The sequence below is a fragment of the Chelonoidis abingdonii genome, chromosome 1 (genome assembly GCF_003597395.2).
Source record: "Chelonoidis abingdonii isolate Lonesome George chromosome 1, CheloAbing_2.0, whole genome shotgun sequence".
NCBI classification, from domain to species: domain Eukaryota; kingdom Metazoa; phylum Chordata; order Testudines; family Testudinidae; genus Chelonoidis; species Chelonoidis abingdonii.
This window is the reverse complement of record NC_133769.1, coordinates 257,843,616-257,864,764: the sequence shown is the minus strand read 5'-3', so window position 1 is coordinate 257,864,764 and position 21,149 is coordinate 257,843,616. Positions and strand designations below refer to the sequence as shown.

General features: G+C 46.8%; 1 protein-coding gene across 1 annotated transcript in view; it reads right to left on the bottom strand.

Moving 5' to 3' along the window:
* The window catches only part of SH3RF3 (SH3 domain containing ring finger 3), a 438,432-nt gene that overhangs the window by 45,750 nt on the left and 371,533 nt on the right, over positions 1–21,149 (bottom strand). The window contains exons 7-8 of the mRNA XM_075061458.1: positions 18,426–18,596; positions 12,388–12,638 (exon numbers count right to left, since the gene is read on the bottom strand). Of these exons, the coding sequence (XP_074917559.1) occupies positions 12,388–12,638; positions 18,426–18,596 (422 nt within the window). The remainder of the gene's footprint in view (positions 1–12,387; positions 12,639–18,425; positions 18,597–21,149) is intronic.

Sequence of the window (21,149 nt, the reverse complement as noted above, 5' to 3'; positions counted from 1 at the left end):
TAAGCATCCCCAAAACTTAAACAATTCAGAAGTTCTCTTAAAATCCCCTTTCTTAAGAATACTTTTTATGCAGCACTAAAACCAATCTGTGGAGTTCTCTCATGGGATATTACTGAACAGCATTATTCTAGTAAAATTCCAGAAAGGATTTTCTGTTCATATCTGTCAGAACAGCACCTGCTCTTACATCACTAGGGTTTAAAATGGCAAAGGGCATCATCCCCATGCTCAGAATACCAACTGATCACCATCTGAGGTCATGAAGCAATTCCACGCTAATCTTATTCCCATGTTATACACAAAACAATGGATGCCTCTTGAGATTTTTTTTTAACCTAGTCTTGAAGCATCAGATATTACCCACCTTTGGAAGGCAATCAATTAGATGGACATCTATGCTAGATGGACCCTTGATATATTCCAGTACAGCAACTCCTATATTGGTATGATTCTCTTTCCCAGTTATTCCCTGATCCAACAGAGTTTCTTTTTATTCATGTTGAATTTAGCAAACTGTCACTTATTTGTCTTGAATTTTTTTGTAACTTTGTCCTTGAAGAAGAGTAAGAGTCCACAAATTCGGATTTTCTCCAGATTGTCATTTGCTTTTTTACTGTCTTCCCTACCTCGATCACCTAACAACATGTAACAAAATATATGGGCCATCTCCAAATTCAGGTTAGAAATGGGTACTACTGATTTACTCCCACCTAACTCATCCCCTCCCAATCTTTATGTACAAATTATATTTGTGGGTAGGCTAATCGAGTGGCACTCTTGTTTGGGCTTTGTGTAATGTGCAAGTCCTGCTACAAGAAATCAAATCTTGCAGCCCTCTAAAAGCATAAGGCCAATGTTCAAGGTCTGAAAATATTGTTACAGCCAGATTGGTTCCAAGGTGAAATGGTATTTCTATAGATCTCTGGGATAAGAATACAAATGAAGGAACTTCATTGCATGCTGCTACCTCCCTCTAGATTTAAGGTTGATTCGATAGTCATACTGACACGCATTGTTTGTTTAATACAGGCATCAGTGTTTCTAGGCTTCAAGGAAACTGACAGTGCCAAAAACAGCAAAAGAAATGGTCGGAGAAGACTCAGCTGTGAGCAAGGCTTCTACAGTCTATAACTGTCTTGCTCTAAACATCTGTGGGTTTAGATTGTGCTGTGCCAATCATGCTATTAATTAGCAATGTTCACTGAAGACTATTTTTGTTCTGGACTGCTCATATTTCATTTTCTGTATTTCTACATTAGTGGATTTGTGAAAAAAAAATTGATTTGTTATTCATGTATATTGCAAGCCAACAAGAGCATGACTTGAATATTGTATAATTTTCTTTTATTGGAAGTACCTTCATATTTTTTTAAGACATAGGATTAAGTTTCTTCACTCTGCAGGATGAGATGCAAAAGAGCTCTGTAGGATTTGGGCTACTGGACAGCAGCCTATTATGGCCATTGTGGATTGGTGAAAGAGAAATTGAACTGGAGTATTCCTTAAGTCAATGTTGGAAATTCTGCAAATTTTCCCTTTACTCTGTGAATTACATATTGTGTATTATATATATATATAGGTTTTAGAATAAACCTCAAATACCCATGGAAAGTATGAGAAGCACAAAAAATTAAGTGCCAGGAGTGCTATATTTCCTGATTTATTCTGCTCTCTGACTAATTTGCATGCCAAGATGTTGGAAGGATATTGAGATGTGGTCTCAAAACAACATGAGATAAGGAGGATGCAGGGAGTGCTGGCAGGTAGCTTCTGAAGGTAGAAGGTAGCTACACAGATTAGCTGAGAGATGGGAAAGGGAGAGTCTAATGCATCTACCTGGGTTAATATTATCCTGCAACCGCATCCTGTCTTAGCTCCATGAGAATACTTCTTTATGGCAGCATGGCCATCTGAAGCAAAAGACGGTTACTCAACTTTGTAACTGTTGTTCTTCGAGATGTGTTGCTCATATCCATTCCAGTTAGGTGTGTGCGCGCCGCGTGCACGTTCGTCGGAGAAACTTTTACCCTAGCAACACTTCGGGGGTCGCTGGGCGGCCCCTGGAGTGGGCGCCACTATAGGCGCCGCATATATTACCCCAGCCGACCCGACCACCCTCAGTTCCTTCTTGCCGGTCTACTCCGACAGGGGAAGGGGGTGGGTGTGGAATGGATATGAGCAACACATCTCGAGAACAAACAGTTACAAGGTGAGTCATACCGTCTTTTCTTCTTCGAGTGATTGCTCATATCCATTCCAGTTAGGTGATTCCCAAGCCATTACCTAGGCGAAGGGTCGGAGTGAGATGTGGCAGTATTGGGCACCGCTGCACCCAAAGGCTGCATCATCTCTAGATGCTGGACAAACGCATAGTGCAAGGCGAAGGTGTTGGGACGATGACCAGTTGCAGCACGGCACTACTCTTTGGATTGGCACGGTGTGCGCCAAGGAAGGCAAGCTGAGGAGCTTGACCTGTAGAGATGGCGCACTGAGGCTCCAAGGGAACATGCGCCTAAGGTCATAGCACGTTGGCGAATGCAACTGTCACCCAGGAGGAAATCCTCTGGGAGAAAATTGGCAGGCCTTTCATTGCGCTCCGCGACCGCCACAAAACAGCTGAGGAGACTTTCGGAAGGGCTTCGTTCTTCAATATAGAAAGCAAGTGCTCACGCAGACATTAAAGTGTGTAGCTGCTGCTCCCGCCGAGAAGAGTGGGGCTTTGGAAGAAGGACCGGGAGGAAGATGTCCTGGCTGGTATGGAAGGCAGACACTACCTTAGGGTGGAACGCCGGTGAGGTCGCAGCTGGCATCTTGTCCTTATGGAAGACAGTATAAGGTGGGTCCACCGTGAGGCTCTGAGGCTCTGAGGACCTGCCTGGCTGAGTAATGCCACCAGAAGACTGTCTTTCCATGACAGGTAGAGGAGTGTTCAAGTCGCGAGTGGCTCAAAAGGCGCTGCATCAGCCTGCTTAGGACTAAGTTGAGGTCCCAGGTGGGGGCAGGTGATGGTGTGGGGGGATAGATGCACTCCAGGTCCTTAATGACAGAGACCACTGGGTGAGAGAAATACAGAATGACCACCCTTGCCTGGATGGAAAGTGATATAGCTGCGAGGTGCACCTTCAGGAGGATGTCGCCAGGCCCTGCTGCTTAAGGTACCAGAGGTAGTCTAAGACCGTGGGAATCGAGGCTCGAGGGAGTAACGCCCTGAGTCGTGCACTAGCATGCGAAGCGCTTCCACTTAGCCAAATACGTGGAGCGGGTGAAGGCTTCTGCTACTGAGGAGAAATATGCTGTACGGAGCGGAACGCACAACTCCGCAGCGTTCAGCATGCAGGAGCCACGCCGTGAGGTGGAGGGCAATGCAGGTCTGATGGCAAAGGCCTGCCGTGGTCCTGTGTGATCAGGTCTGGGAAGAGAGGGAGGGGAACCGGAGTGGCCACTGACAGATCCAGCAAGGTGGTGTACCAGGGCTGCCTAGATCACGCAGGCGCGATCAGGATCAGATGCGCTTTGTCCCTGTGGAGCTTCAGCAGGACCTTGTGTACCAGAGGAAACAGAGGGAAGGCATATAGCAGGCGGTGTCCCCAGGGCAGGAGGAACACGTCCGTGATCGATCCAGGGGAGAGACCCTGGAAGGAGCAGAACTCCTGGCACTTCCTGTTCGAGCAGGAGGCGAGCAGGTCTACAAGGGGAAACCCCCACCTCTGGAAGATGGAATGTATGATGTCTGGCCGAACTGACCACTCGTGGCAGAGGAAGGACCGGCTCAGTCGATCCGCCAGGGCGTTCCGGACCCCCGGGAGAAAGGACGCCACTAGGTCCACCTGGTGGGCTACACAGAAGTCCCAGAGTCAAATGGCCTCCTGACACAGGGGAGACGAGCGGGTCCCCCCCTGTCTGTTGATGTAGTACATGGCCGTTGTGTTGTCTGTAAACACAGACAACACAACGGCCGTGAAGAAGCCGCTGGAATGCCTGACAGGCTAGGCGGACGGCTCTTAACTCCCGGACATTTATATGGAGCGTGAGCTCCTGGGCGGACCAAAGGCCCTGGGTACGCAGGAGACCTAGATGGGCCCCCCAACCGAGGGATGACGCGTCCGTCGTCAAGGTCAGCGACAGCTGCTGAGGTTGAAACGGCATTCCCGCGCATACCAGGGATGGATTCAGCCACCAGTCGAGGGAGCGGAGGGGGCTCGGAGGAACTGTGACCAGGACGTCCATAGGGTCCCTGCTCGGGCGGAAGACCGAATGGAGCCACGTTTGAAAGGGCTGCATGCGGAGCCTGGCGTACTTGGTGACATAAGTGCATGCGGCCATGTGCCCCAGCAGGTCCAGGCAGGTGCAAGCCGAGGTGAGTGGGGAGGCCTGCAGGCCCCGGATGATCAAGATGATCGTTTGGAAGCGGGCCTGGGGCAAGTAAGCCCTGGCGAGCGTGGAGTCCAGGGTTGCTCCTATGAAGTCCAGCCTTTGAGTAGGGACCAGTGTGGATTTCTCCATGTTGAGGAGCAGACTCAACCGGGAGAAGAGGGCCGTGATTATGCTGACGTGCTGATGGACCTGAGTCGGAGGGATCCCTTTGATGAGCCAGTCGTCCAGATACAGAAACACATGTATCTCCTGCCTGCGGAGGTGTGTGGCGACGACTGCCATGCACTTTGTAAACACCCTCAGGGCTGTGGAGAGGCCAAAGGGGAGGACTGCGAACTGGAAGTGCCGGTGGTTGATCGTAAACCGAAGGTACTTTCTGTGTGGTGGAAAGATGGCAATGTGGAAGTACGCGTCCTTCATGTCGAGGGCAGCGTACCAGTCTCCAGGATCCAAAGACGGGATAATAGTTCCCAGGGAGACCATGCGGAACTTCAACTTGAGCAGCCACTTGTTGAGCCCCCGCAGGTCTAGAATAGGCCGGAGGCCTCCCTTGGACTTGGGAATTAGAAAATAGCGGGAGTAAAACCCCTTTCCTCTCTCGGCTATCGGGACCTCCTCTATGGCTCCTGCGGCGAGGAGAGACTGCACCTCTTGCAAGAGGATTTGCTCGTGAGAGGGGTCCCTGAAGAGGGACCGGGATGGGGAGCGGGAAGGTGGGGATGAAGCAAATTGGAGGTGTTATCCTTGCTTCACCGTGCGCAGCACCCAAAGGTCCGAAGTAAGCTGGGACCACGCCGGGAGGAAGTAGGAAAAGCGGTCAGAGAAGGGGGGAGAAGGATCCTGTGTTGAGGCTGGTACGCCGTCCCCGGGAGCACCTTCAAAAGTTGGTCTTAGGCCCTGGTGGAGTCTTAGAGGGCCCTTGGTTCTGCCCCCCTGGGGGGCTGGATTGGCGCCTCCGCACACCCCGCCCGCGCCTCCTACTGAGGTCCTGCCTGTTCCGTGGTGGAAAATACGGGCGGCAGGGTTGGGGCCTAAAGGGCCTACGCTGGGTCACGGGCATATGCATGCCCAACGACCTCATGATGACTCTATTGTCCTTCAGGCTCTGCAACCGAGGATCAGTTTTCTCTGAGAACAAACCCTTGCCCTCAAAGGGTAAGTCCTGAATAGTGTATTGAAGCTCCGGAGGTAGGTTAGAGACCTGGAGCCAGGAGATACGCCTCATGGTGATGCCAGAGGCCAAAGTCCTGGCAGCCGAGTCGGCCGCGTCCAGGGAGGCCTGAAGAGAGGTCCTGGCCACTTTTTTGCCTTCCTCTATGAACGCCGCAAATTCTTGGCGTGAGTCAGGGGGTAGCAGCTCGGTGAACCCACTCATCTCCGCCCAGGTGTTATAATTATATCGGCTCAACAGAGCCTGCTGGTTGGCCACCCGGAGCTGTAGGGCACCTGCCGAATATAATTTGCGCCCCAAGAGGTCCATTCGCCTAGCCTCCTTAGACTTCGGGGCAGGTGCCTGCTGACCATGGCGCTCCCTCTCATTGACCGACTGGACAACTAATGAGGAGGGGGGAGGGTGAACATACAAGTACTCATACCCCCGAGAGGGTACCATGTACTTTCTCTCGACCCCCTTCGCCATTGGTGGAATGGAGGCTGGAGACTGCCAAAGAGTGTCGGCAGTGGCCTGGATGGTTTTAATGAATGGCAGTGCCACCCAGGTCGGGGCATCCGCAGCCAGGATGCTCACAACAGGATCCTCGACCTCCGGGACTTCCTCCACCGGGAGGTTGATATTAAAAGCAACCCTTCGAAGGAGGTCCTGATGGGCCCTAAGGTCTATCGGCGGAGGCCCTGAAGAAGAGGTCCCCGCCACAGCCTCATCCAGGGAAGAGGAGGAAGATACCCCGGGAATGAGGGGGTCCTGGATAGCCCCATGCTCCTGGGGTGGTTCCTGCTCCAGCTATCCTGGGGAGTCCGGGGGATGGGTGACGTGCTCTTCCAACTCGTCCGCGGGAGGGCGGGAGGTGGTGGCCTGTGGTGCCCGATGTTCCGAGGCAGCAGAGTGGACCTGGACTAGGGGAGCACCCTGGGCTTGATGGTACGCCCAGGGTGTCCAAAAGGACCACTGTTGAGGCCCGGCGTCCTGAGGACGTGTGTCCTGAAAGACCCCCGTGGGCACCTCCGTGTCCTGGTCCCGGTCGTAGTAGCTGTCTGCCTGCGAGGAGACGGACGTCTGCCTGGATGGCCACGGAGGAGCAGAAAACCCCGGCGCTGAAGTGCCAACTGATCTTGCACCCCGGGACCATGGAGACCAGTGCCGGTATGCAGAGCGGTACCGAGAGCGAGACCGGGACCTGCGACCGGCCCGGTGCCGGGAGGTCGACCGGGATCTCGAGCCCCTATGGCGAGATCTGCTCCGGGAGGAACGGTGTCTGTAACGGTGCCAGGAGCTGGAATGATACCGTGAGTAGCGGAATGGGGAGCGAGAGACCGAGCGGCGCCTTGAGATCGACCGGTGCCTAGAGGTTGATCGGCGCCGCGAGCTTGACCGGTGCCGTGGGGAGCGGTGCTGGGATTGAGAGCGGTGCCGGGATTGAGAGTGGTGCCGGGAGCAGGAGCGACGTCTCGATCTGGAGTGCCCACGGGATTGCGACCTTATGCGGTGCCGGTCCGCCACGCTGACAGATGACGGTCTGGCCAGGGACGGCTTGCCCATGGAAGGTGGTACCCGCACCGGCGGTGCTGGGGGTAAGGGTGGTGCCGGCTCGGTCATGGCGATCAAGTCCCTCGCCGCCAAGAACATCTCCGGAGTCGACGGCAAAGTGAGCTCTACCACAGCGGGTGCCGGGGAGCTTCCAGGCGCCGGACTTGACGGCCCTCACGGGGCTGGAGTCAACGGTGCCGGTTTAGGTGGTGCCACGGCAGGTGTTGGTGCTGGGCGGGCTGACTTAGGCGTCATGTCTGGCTGCGACACGGGTGTTGTCGAGCCTGTCTGAGGTTTCGCCGTCTTCGATCTCGGGGAGAGGGAGCGGCACGGAGTTGACTTTGGCGGTGCCGGAAAGCCTTAGGCGTACCGACGGTGCCCGGTACCGTAGGGGCAGTCTCACTCACCTGCTGGCCTTAACCTAATGTCCCGCTCCTTTTTGGTCCGCGGCTTAAAAGCCTTGCAAATTGGGCACTTAGAGGACAAGTGCGATTCCCCGAGGCACTTCAGACAGGAGTCGTGGGGATCTCCTGTCGGCATCGGCCTATGGCAGGCCGCACATTGCTTGAAGCCCGGTGAGCCAGGCATGAGCTCCGGTACCAGGTGTGGGGCAGGGGTTACCCCCCAAACCCCGCCGAATCACTTATAACTAACAACTACAACTATAACTATAACTAATCCAACTAACTATATAAGAACAAACAACTAGAACTATGGTTAGAAAACGAGAATAAGAACTACGAGTAGCTAGGGAAGGTGGAGGTCAGCTAAGCCGCACTCCACTGTTCCAACGACCGACATGGGCAGTAAGAAGGAACTGAGGAGTGGTCGGGTCGGCTGGGGTATATATGCGGCGCCATGGCAGCGCCACTCCAGCGGGCGCCCAGCCGACCCACCAAGTGTTGCGAGGGTAAAAGTTTCTCTGACGAACGTGCATGCGGCGCGCACACACCTAACTGGAATGGATATGAGCAATCACTCGAAGAAGAACAGGAACTTCCTAAAAGGTTCCAGAGAGCCAAAGATATATTGTACTGCCAGATCTGTGTAAATTGATGCTAACTTGGTTACTGTTACAAGTTACATGACACAGTGATATATTTAATGCTACTTTCCAACAAGCACTCTATTCCTGACTCTTGAGTCTTCCCAAACCATGAATATGTTTCAAATCACGTGTGGTCTGACTACAAGAGCTGCTAGTGACTAAACAAGCGGTGGAGAGGCAATCTGGAGAACTTGCTGATCTGGTCATTTGAGGAAGAAGTAAGCACTTACAGAACATTGATAAGGGAAGAAAAGGGACACAAGGAGAACACTATGGCCAGCAGACTTATAGACAAGAAGAAATTGTTTAAATCTATTAGGAACAGAAAAAATCATAAAAGAATCATAAGAATGGTACTGGGCCATTACTAGATGGTAGTGGTAAAATTATCAATAATACACAAAAAGAAGACATATTCAATAGATATCTCTAGTCTGTATTTGGGGGGAAAACAGGTAATGTATGTAACATTACACACCTATTCTTCATAGAAATATGGTTATGATATGAATATGGCCTAACTAAGACATATTTTATGCAAGATGGGTCTTGTAAGGTATCACTGGAAAGGTTACGATTTACTGAATGTGATTATCCAATTTGTATGCATGTATCATTTCTGTATCTAAAGCTAGGAATATTGGCTATGTAACAATTACAACTGTGTGTGTATTTTGGAGACACCCACCAGACAACAGGCCATCAGCTTTGATGGGCCATTAGGAAGAAAGATTTTTTATAGATACTAATGTACTATACTTTAAAGATACTAATCTCTCTCCTTCCTGAGAGGCATCCTGGGATGTAGCTGTGACACTAGTAGGTCAGATGATCCTGTGACCTGGTACTAAACACTATCTTGGACTTCTAGTAATTTTCCACCAAAAGGAGGGGGAGGTCAAGACTGGGAAACAAAAGATTCCTGCCTTATGTAAATCTTATTTATGGCTGGGGAATAAGGCAAACAGGACTCTTCTCCATTCCTTCCTGCCCACGAAGAAAGTCTACTGAAAGTACCTAAAGAGACAAAGGAACTGCACTGTGGGAAAGGCAAGGGCTGAATCCAGACTGAGACAGAGGAGTATAGTCTGTAAAGAGAAATAACCAGAACCCTGAGCTAGAAACTCTGCATTCTGCCTAATGCAACATTTAGGGTGAGAAATTACATTTTGTAATCTGGTTCTTCAGTGAGTCAAACTTAGTTTGTGTGTTTTGTTTGATTTGCTTAGTAATCTGCTTTGTTCTGTTTGCTATCCCTTATGATCATTAAAAATGTACCTTTTATTGTTAATAAACTTATTTCTTGTTTATAACATAACCCAGTTTGTGCAATCCATATCCGGGGGGGCAACAAGCTGTGCATATCTCTCTTCACATTGAGGGACAGGGTGAATTTTTATCAGTTTGTGCTGTGCATATCTTTCTATACAGCGCAACACAATATTATCTGGGGTTTACCTCTCCACAGTGGGTGTTCATGTGAGTTCTGGGTGAATCCGCTCACATAGATCTGACTGTAGTCTGTGTCTGCAGGTGGCTGTAGTCTTGCCTGGCTGTGCGCTGGAAAGGGGCTTGAGAGCCTGGCACAGCAACCCAGTGCAAGGGAAACCCAGGCTGCCAGGGCCAGAGGGCTGAGGGGGACCCAAGCATATCAAGTGACATCCCAGAAGGTGGGGTCCAACCCGTCACAATGTAGTCATATATAACAACACTTTCTATTCCGCTAGTTTCTTAGGAGGGTGATAAACTGCAGCTACTAAAGTTAGACATATCTAAATCAGCAGATCCAGATAGCTTGCATCCAAGAGTTTTAAAACAGCTGGTGAGAAGCTTGCTGGACTGTTAATGCTGGTTTTCAATACGGCTTGGACCACCACAAAAGTTTCAGAAAACCAGAAGAAAGTTAATGTTGTGCCAAGGATAAACAGGATTACCCAGGTAATTATAGACTGTCAGTCTGACAACAATCCCAGGCAAGATAATGGAGCAGCTGATACAGGACTTGATTAATAAAGAATTAATGCCAATTAACATGGGTTTAGGAAAATAAATCCTGTCAAACTAACTTGATATATATTTTATGAGATTACTACCTTTATCATCCAAAGTTGTAGTGCTGATGTACTATATCTAGACTTCAGTGAGGCATTTGACTTGGTGCCACATGACATTTTGATTAACAAACTAGAAGATATAAAATTAACATGGCACCTAGTGTACGGATTAAAGCTGGCTAACTGATAGGACTCCAAATGTAACTGTAAACAGGGAATCATAATTGAAAAGATGCATTTCTAATGGGATTCTACAGGGATTAGTTCTTGGCCCTACATTATTTAACATTTTTATTAATGACCTGGAAGAAACAAAGTCAGCACTGATACAGTTTGCAGATGGCAAAAAAACTGTCAGAAGAGTAAATAATGACGAGGCCAGGTCACTAACACAGAGCAATTTGAAGTGCTTGGTAAGCTTGGCTCAGGGAAACAGTATGTATTTTAATATGGCCAAATGTCAGTGTATACGTGGTAGGAACAAAGAACATAGATTATATTTGCACAATGGGGGATGCTATCCTGGAAAGCAATGACTATGAAAAAGATTTGGGGATCACAGTGGATGACCAACTGAACATGAACTCCATGTGATGCTGTGGCCAAAAGCACAAGCAGGGAATCTCGAGTAGGAGTATTTGGCAATGGTGAGACCATTGCTAGAATACAGTGTCCCATTCTGGCTGTCCACAATTCAAGAAGTATGTTGATAAATTTGAGAGGGTTCAGAGAAGAGCCACAAGAATGGTTAAAGGATAAGAAAACATCCCTTATGGTGACAGGCTCAAAGAGCTCAATCTACTTAGTTTAACAAAGAGAAGGTCAAGGAGTGACTACTTTACAGTCTAAATAACTACATAGGGAATAAATATTCAGTAATAGACTCTTTAATCTGGCAGAGAAAGGTGCAATATGATCCAATAGACTGGAAATAAGGAGTATATTTTTAATAGTGAGAGTAATTAACCATTAGAACAATTTACAAAGAATTGTGGTCGATTCTCCATCACTGGCAATATTCCAATCAAGTCTGGATGTTTTTCTAAAAGATACACTTTAAGAATTATTTTGGAGAAGTTCTATGGCCTGTGTTATACAGGAGGTCAGATTAGATGATCACAATGGTCCCTTCTGGCCTTGGAATCTACGAATCTTCTCTCTGAACTACAAAAAATGAATTATGATACTTATATGATATTGTAGCGTGAGTTCTATGCATGTAAAGAGATGCCACTATGTGTTACAACCAAAGAAACAGAGTCCATGCTGCTTTTCAGTAAAATAAGATTTAGATTCATGGGGATTTGATTACTCTTCCACTTGGCCTGTGTTATACGGAGGTCAGACTAGATGATCACAATGGTCCCTTCTGGCCTTAACCTGAGAATCAATGTCTTAGCTAGTAGCATACTTTGTCTAGTCTGTTCTGAATCTAAAATCTTCAGCTGCCAGCATTCCCAGTGCTTCTCTAGCTCAGTCTTTATAAAACACAAAAGCTCAAGTCACCATAAAATATTAAAAACAAAACAGCTTTAGATTTTGCCGTAAAGATCTACCATGTAATTTACTTTTAATTCACTCAACATTACAACTATTTAACATCAGGAAAGCAGTATAAATTCTGCTCCAGAAAACCCATGCTTTGCATCAAAAAGGAAAACTAGAAACAACACTGGTCCCCTGCTGTGCAAACCTCTTATTTGCATTTCAAGGAGGTGGCACTATTTTTTGGATATCTTCCTTTACCACCAGTGCTGAGTCCTTTTCTGTCTAATATATAACTTTCACCCTTGAAGCCCAGTGAAATGTTTCTTAATTTGAAGTCACATATTACTTGTTTGTGATAAATGTAGTATTTTTTTTTGTCACTAAGCCAACTGGACTTGAAAATGTTAATCTTCTTAGTATGCAGGATGCTTTATTCTCTAAAATAAATTATGTAAATATTTGCAACCACTGTAATCTATTTCAGCTGTGACAACAGCACAATCTGATAAACACAGCATAGTTCCCAGAAATCAATAGAAGTCTGTAAATATTACAAGCAATAAAACATATCCTATTACAGAGGGCTGAGCTTTGACTAAAATAAAACACCCGCAAAGGAAACTTGTAGGTACAATAGAATTCTAGGGGCTTGTTCACGTGGGATACAATGTCAAATTCTGAGAAGGTAAGGCAAGAGGCATTAGGGAGACTATACCTACCCATCTGCATGGCACTGCGAGTCTGGCTGACCATTTGCTGGGCTGAATACCTCATGCAGTTATTCATCTGAGGAGACGCTGTCTGTTGTTGGGGATGTGTCTGAGGTGCAGTGATTGGAACAACAGGTCTGACAGCAGTGGCCGTGTTTGTAAGACTTGCACCTCCTGGGTGAACAGCTCCTGGGGATCCTTTTATTGTCTGAGCCCCGCCTGCTAAGCTATTCCTGGGCTGGCCACCTCCTATAGGCACTCTAAAGAGAAAGGAAGTATAATGTGAAAACTCTGTTGACATAGTTACTCGTATACTGCAGTGATTGTCATAAACTACCAGAAGTCCCCTGAAGCGGGACATGATACAAATTAAGGTATTAAAATAAAATGAAGTTTAAGGTTAAGTATTATATTTTGTTTATATTTTCCAGAAAAAATATGTATTTTGGTGGAATTTTGCACCTTCCCCCTGCTCCCCTCAGTGGCAGGAGTTCTGGGCCCTTTAAATCCCTGCCCCAGTCCCGCAAAGCTCGGGGTTCCCCCCGCTGACCGGAGCTCTGGGCCCTTTAATTTGCCCCTGAGCCCTGGGGAGCTCCCAGCCACCTCTTCAGCTGGGAGGCCCTGGTTGATTTAAAGGCTCTAGAGCTCCCAGCCACAGCTGGTGCTCCAGGGCCTTTAAATCTTAAGAGGCCATGCCTCTTCCGGATGAGGCCATGCCTGCCTCAGGACTCCAGCTGGACAGTAAATCCTGTACGTTACTTTCACCCCCGCAGAGAGGGGGTAGCTAGGAGCTGTGCGCGAGAGGGAGGGTAATGCAGGGTGGAGGGAGGGGGTCACTAGGGGCTGTGTGAGGGCAGAGAGTAGCTCAGGGTGCAGGGAGGGGGTCGCTAGGGACTGTGTGAGGACACGGGGTAGCTCAGGGTGCAGGGAGGAGGTAGCTGGAGCTGTGTACAGGTGTGAGGGGTAGCTCAGGATTCAGGGAGGAGGTAGCCAGGGCTCTGCACCAGGATGGCTCCCCTATGGCCACTGGTCTCCAAGGGCTCTGCCAGCCACAGAGCTGGGTCCTCCTGCCTGGGTGGCTCTTACTAGCTGCATGAGTTGAGGAGCAGCAACCACAACCCCAGGCACCAACAGCAGGCGAGGGAATGACAAGGCCGCCTGCTTCATGGTACTAGCCAGAGCAGCAACTGCCTGCACTGACCGACTCTGGCTTCCTCCTTCTGACCTGGCCAAGGGGTGGGGCCTTGGGGCGGGTAGAGAAGGAAGTGTGGGGGTGTGTGGGGTTGCCCTTGGGGCTGCTCTGGCACTGCAGGGAGAGGGGCAACTAGCACTTGGGACTTCATCAGCCCCGAGGTGGGGGGTGTTGGGGCTTCCAGCTTCACACCAAAGCTCCTGGCTTCAGGTCTGCAGTGGGGGGCGCCAGGGCTTGGGGTTTCAGCCCCACGGCCGGGGGCCACCTGGGCTGGACCTCTGGGTTCCTGCAATGGGGGCCCGCGACCCCCCTGAAAGGGCTCGGAGCTCCCCAGGGGGCTATGGACCCCAGCTGAGAACCGCTGGTCTACATTACAGACTTACACCAGTATAAGTAAACTGCTCAGAGGTGTGAAAATCCATACCCCTGAGCAATGTAGTTGTATGGACCTAACCCTCGGTGTAGAAAGCACTATGTCAACATAGCTACCGCCTCTCGCGGAAGCATATTAACTACACCAGCAGAAGCAGCTCTCCCATCAGCGTAGTAAAGCAAAGCTGCAGCTTTTTAAGTGTAGACTTGCCCCAAGTCTCATTCTTTCCCTCCCACTGACCTAGCAACTGCAGTCAGAAGGGGTGAAAATGCTGTACAGATGCCAGCTCTCTATTTGCTCTTCCATTTATAGTGTGTTCTTCTCCACTAGCCAAGTGCCTACCTCTGACTTCCCAGCAGTGCTGTGAAACAGAACAAATGGCTTTGGAGCTATTCTGTTCTCAGTGCCCTCCCTTGTCCACCTCACCACACTGAGAGCCACAAGAGGAGGAGAGAGAAGAAGGTAAAGGGCAGAACATGAGGACATGACCCAGAGGGTGGGGAGAGAACTATTAGGGGTGGAGAAAATGGAGGGGAGAGATTGCAGGAAATCAGACCAGGGGAAAGGAGTTAAAGGAGGGGAGCTAAGACCAGGCTGTAGGAGGCTGGATGGGTGAGAGGACTTTAGTTTAAGTGTAATAGGACAGAGAGAGGGGAAAGGAGGAGAGGGAGGGGAAACACTGAACATACAAATTAGACAGAGTGAAAGGCCAAACCAGAGAAGAAAATATTAAGTCCTAAAGAAAGAGAGTGAAGGGGAAAACAATTAAAAAGGAATAAGACTGAGGGAAAGCATTGACACACACACTAACGAGAGGATGCAAGATGCTACAGTCAAAAAATGTGAAGATAGGAAGATAAACAAGAGAAGGAAGAAAAATAATAAAACATAGAGTTCTACATTTTTTCACTTTGTATAAAGTTTGCCTATTTATGTTGTTTTGAATCCATCTTCATGGTGGTATAACTGGGTTTCTTTTAAACTGGAAAATGTGGAAAATCTTGAACATTTTCCCCCACTTCCAGACAGGGAAGAGGTGACACACTGTCTAGGGTCCTTGCCCCCTTTGTGTGCTATGTGTCACCCTCAATGACATTGTGAAAAGTTGACAAGTAGGAAATGAGAGTCAGAAAGAGCTGGCTAAATCACCTGCAACAGGCTTGATTCACCAATATAGCAACATGCACGCCCCTGTGCTCACAAGCAGAGATGCACCCCTGCAGGTTTAATAACACTGCTGGGGAATCCCATAGGCACCCTCCAGCAGAGGGAGCCTGAGAAATACTTGAAATTAGTACATTTCCTGGATACTCTGTCCCTGTTCCCAACTGGCCATGCACAGCCCTCCACCCTGCTTCCTAGCATTCTCCTTTGTTTTGCTGGTTGAAGGAAAGGAAAACGGGTAAATCAAAGACTGTGACAAATGGGAGAGTTTGTTTATTACAGTATTTTTCTTGCTGTTTTCATTTAAGGTACTGCATATGTGAACAGACTGTTTTAATTACACGTTCATTTCTAATGGATCATAAAATTAATCATAAAATTAATCATAGAACTCATGTGGTGCAGAAAACATTTTTGCCTTTTAGCACTTTTCAGTGTCTTTTTCTAGCTATGACATGCTGCATTTAGAAAAGTCTTGCTGATTCAGATCACCAATACCACAGCATGAACCTTTTACTTCTTAAGAGCTAAAGAGTCAAGTACTGCAGGAAGCCAAGTTGCTGTATAAAAATCAGATAAAGAAATTTAGATGAATGAATAATTCAGGCATTACAAAGCTATAGCGTTAATTCTTTTGGCACTGAAATGCAACCTAAGAATGTCAGCTAGACTACAGGTGGGGCAAAGTGAAAACAATGTTACAGTTATTCAGAGAGTCAAACTGATATTTATTTTGTTTTGGTTCAGGTTCCGATTCAGTTGCAGTCAGTGTGTTGAGTTCAATTCTGGTTCCAGTCATCAGAAAAATCCCAAACAATGGTTCAGTTATTGGTTTGAATCAATTTGAATCAAATATCAATCTTAGTGGTAGTAATTCAGAAAAGAGAGTTGAAACTTAAAATTGAAACTATTTTGATTTTTGACCATTTATCTTCCACTTCACGATTTTTCCTAGTGTTTTTGTGTTGTCAAATAAAAACAATTATTTTTTATGAACAATTTGTTTGAGCAAACTAAAATAACATCTTCTAATATTTGCTGTGTCATATTGAACTTCTGCGGTGAAACAATAAATTTGAGTTTGGGAGCTCAAGTGGGGCAACTGGCAGGAGGAAATGCCCCAGATACTGGAGATGGGTCAGAGGAGGTCTGCCTAAGATGCAGAAGGGTTGGGGAGCTACTACATTTTTCCTTGGGTTTGACGAGTTATTGTTAACTTCTGGGACCAGGGAGGATTCCACCTGATTACTCCCTAGGGCAGTCTCAGAGATCGGCCTCTGGGGCCCCCTGCTGCCTCATGTGGTATGCAGCCTGCTCCTAAACTTCCTCTCTCCCTTCCTACATTTGTGGGCTGGCCTTCGTCTATTCTCATTGTCATGTCATTCTCTTCTCATTACAGTAGAACCTCAGAGTTACATATACCAGCATTATGAACTGACCCGTCAACCACACACCTCGTTTGGAACTGGAAATACACAATCAGGCAGCAGCAGAGACAAAACAAAAACAAAATAAAACAACAAAAACCAAATACAGTGCAGTACTGTGTTAAATGTAAACTACTAAAAAAATAAAGCGAAAGCAGCATTTTTCTTCTGCATAGTAAAGTTTCAAAGCTGTATTAAGTCAATGTTCAGCTGTAAACTTTTGAAAGAACCACAATAACGTTTTGGTTAGAATTTTGAACATTTCAGAATTACAACCAACCTCATTTCCAAGTATCAGAGGGATGGCCGTGTTAGTCTGGATCTGTAAAAGCAGCAAAGAGTCCTGTGGCACCTTATAAACTAACAGAAATTTTGGAGCATGAGCTTTCGTGGATGAATACGACGAAGTAGGTATTCACCCACAAAAGCTCATGCTCCAAAACTTCTGTTAGCCTATAAAGTGCCACAGGACTCTTTGCTACTCATTTCCAGGGTGTTTGCAACTCTGAGACAGAGGTGGATTACAGGTTTGTGGGACCCTGGGCTAGAGCAAGTGGGGGCCCTCCCCACCCATTCTGCCTGCAGTTCCCTCCATGCTCCTACTGGGGAGCTGGATCAGGCTATGGAGGCTTCCCCCGCCCACCCAGAGCTCCTGCAAGGTTGGAGAACGGAGGCTTCCCCTGCCCACCCAGTGCTCCTGTTGAGGAGTGGGGTTGGGGCGCAGGGGCTTGCCGTGGGCAGGCAGAGCAAGTTGGGGCATGCCCATTTTTCCAGGGGCCGCCCCGGGCAGAGGCCCTATTGGCCCAGTGGCTAATCCACCACTGCTGTGAGGTTCTACTGTATACCGGGGCAGGCCTTTCTAGCACCAATTACATGCCTATTTATTCTGTTGTCTTGTTTTATAATGAAAATATGGTCACAGTAGTTTTTTAGAATATTGAGCTTAAAAATGCTGAACCTTTAACCAGTAGCCCAATTTTTTTTCATTTCAGTTCCAAATTAGGTTAAGTAAGTTGGATAAAATTATGGTTTCGGTTCGGTTCTGATTCAAGTAAAAATACCAGTTTGAAATGGTTCTCTGGTTTGGTTTTCATTGGACTCTCTTCATTTATTATGTTTTTCTTTACAATGTATGCTTGTCTTTAGTTTTGTCTGCACCACATACTGTATATTGCAGTAAACTAGGGAGGGATCAAATCTGAAATCAGTTACCTAGACCTTTTCCCTCAACTTTCCAGGTTTTCTATAAAATGCTGTCAGAAACAGCCTTTGTTTTGATTTTGCCAAACAAAACTCTGACCAATGAAATTTTGCAAAATCCAAAACAGTGTTTCTTTTCACTCCGTTCTATTTCTGATACACAGATAGCTGAAACAGGAATAATTTATCAAACTTACCTTCCACCTCTGAACTTTGGGGGTTTCTGATAAAATTTAACCTCTATTCAAAGGACTCTGCAGTTTTGATTTTACAAAACCAAACTACAAATGATGAGGTGTTGAAAAACAAACTACAATCTCTCTTTATTTTTCTCATCTCTATTGTAAAACTCCTTTAGTTCCTTTTTTTGGATACGGCCTCCATAGCTCATAGGTTCTTTAAAATAATGGGATGGGCAATCCAGATAAACTGTAAATGTAGTAATTTTAAACAATTAATAATGTCTCTTGAAAATGTGAGTGATTCTAAAACCAAAATCAACAAACCAAGATACCAAAGATGCTAATGGTAGAAAATTGCCATTAATAAAGCTTTTGGGGAAGAGTGTGCAATTTAAACTAAATCTACCCATTTTTCATTTTTCCTTAGAAGTAGGAACTCCTGCCCTCCTCTCTGTACACCCCTGCTCCTATGCAGAGCTACCTAGTAACCTCTGGCCAATGGTCCTCACCTGGAAACAGGAGTCACGTAGTTGCCTGGAAAGACTCCAGACATTCCTGTTCTCAGAGACGTCCCCTTGAACCAGCCATCCTGACACTTCTCAATGACCCGATACATTTCGCCTTTACGCAGCTCCAGCTCATCATTCTTCTGAGGCTTGTATGCATACAGAGCTAAGTAGCTGCAGGGAGAAGTTACACATATGCTGAGCGTATAGATGATGCCAAAACAAGTGATGTTAGGTTCTTATTTCAGCCTAACAGTGCAGGAAAGCCCTGTGACACACATGCTGCTCAGAAACAATGACTAAAGAGGAGACATAATTAAGGTATACATAATAATGAATGGCACAGAGCTGGCTGATCAAATACTGCTATTCATCCTCGCTCACAATAGGAGAACAAAGGGGATAGTTTATTTTATTACAAGGCAGAACTTTAAAACTGACACACAGAAATACCTTCTCACACAATGCACAATTAGCCAGTTGAACTCACTGCCACAAAGTAGCACTGAAGCCAAGACTTTAGAAGGATTCATAAAAGGATTACACATACATATGGGTAGCAAGAATGTCCAGAGTTACAATATTAAGTATTTTTAAAAAGTCAAATGTCTAGAGAGGATATAAATTTGTATGGTTCAGAGCCTGATCCAGCCTCTAACTTTGGGGGTTAGGAAGAAAGCAGATTATTTCACAAATGTTTGCTATAGGGTTACTTCATTTTGTATTACCCATTGCCAGAAACAGGATACTGGTCCAATATGAGAATTCCTACATTTCTGTGTGTGTGGATTAGATGATACTCTTTTAACTACTGTCTTAGGGCCAAACCATGGCATCCTTACTCAGGCAACACTCCCATTAAAATCAATGAGAGTTTCTCCACAGCAAGGACTCAGAGTTGACCCTATATTTTTTGTATGCAATGAGCGTATAACCTTATTCTTTATCTCAATATGCACAACTTAATCTTGATCTCATAGCCATAACTTTTTATATATTTAATTATACTTTTATTTATTTCCTTTGTTTATGATCTTTCCTTTCATCTCTCTTTTGTTCTTGCTTCAATACTTCAGGGACATGACTCATGCTATGAAATACTACAACTTATAGCTGCTAAAATTAGTCCCAGTGTTTGGGAGATGCTTGTTGAAAATTCAAAGTGATTGCTTATACTTTGGGGGATAGCTAGGAAGCCTGCTAAGGAAAAAATAACAAGAACAACCACCCCGCAGCACCTTCTATCTTATAACAATCAAGTTTTTTGACACTTATCAGAGGGGTAGCCGTGTTAGTCTGAATCTGTAAAAGCAGCAGAGAATCCTGTGGCATCTTATAGACTAACAGACGTTTTGGATCATGAGCTTTCATGGGTGAATACCCACTTTGTCAGATGAATGTAGTGGAAATTTCCAGGGGCAGGTATATATATGCTAGCAAGCAAGCTAGAAGATAACAAGGTTAGTTCAATCAGGGAGGATGAGCCTTTTCCTAGCGTTGAGGTGTGAAAACCAGGAGGGAGAAACTGTTTTGTAGTTGGCAAGCCATTCACAATCCAGTCTTTGTTCAAGCCCTGAGTGATGGTGTCCAATTTGCACCGCCACGATCTGAACGCTGACAGTTTCCTCTTTGAAGTCTGGTCCTGAAGTTTTTTTTGCTACGGATGGCCACCTGAAGGGTCTAGCTATAGTGTGGCCAGGGAGGTTGAAGTGCTCTCCTACAGGTTTTTGTATATGCCATCCTTAATATCTGATTTGTGCCCATTTTCCTTTTCGCTAGGACTGTCCAGTTTGGCGGAGGTACATAGCAGAGGGGGCATTGCTGGCATATGATGGCATATATTACATTGGTGGCCGTGCAGGTGAATGAACCGGTGATGGTGTGGCTGATCTGGTTAGTCTGTGATGGTAGCTGGTGTAATGTGGCGCGTTGGCATCGGGTTTGTTGCATGGATTGGTCCTGAGCTAGAGCTACTATGTGTGGTGTGCAGTTGCTGGTGAGAATACGTTTCAGTTGGCAGGTTGTCTGTGGCAAGGATTGGTCTGCCACCCAAGCTGTGAAAGTGTGGGATCATTGTCCAGGATGGGTTGTAGATCCCTGATGATTGCGTTGGAGGGGTTTTAGCTGAGTCTGTATGTGATGGCAGTGGAGTCCTGTTGGTTTCTTCTTGGGTTTGTCTTGCAGTAGGAGGCTTCTGGGTAACACGTCTGGCTCGTTGATCTGTTTCCTTATTTCCTCGTGCGGGTATTGTAGTTTAGAGAAGCTGGTGGAGATTTTGTAGGTGTTGGTCTCTGTCTGAGGGGTTGAGCAGAATGCAGCTGTAACAGAACCAGTTCTCCTCCTTGGTTCACACCTCAACTGCAGAACAGGGCCTCATCCTCCCTGATTGAGCTAACTCGTTAACTCTAGCTTGCTTGCTAGCATATAATGACCGCTCCTACTGGAATGTTCCACTCACAATCTACTGACGAAGTGGGTATTCACCCACGAAAGCTCATGATCCAAAACATCTGTTAGTCTATACGGTGCCACAGGATTCTCTGCTGCTTTTTTGACACTATCCTCTTGCCGCCAATACAAAAGATTTCCAACCATCCCTGTTTATGATTGCTCATTCCTGAGTGCTGTTTTGAAGGCAGCACAGAAGGTCTAGAACAAATGGGTAAATGATGTGAAAACTGCATTTACCCTACAAAATGTAGCAGAATACCCTCATATTGAGGAAAG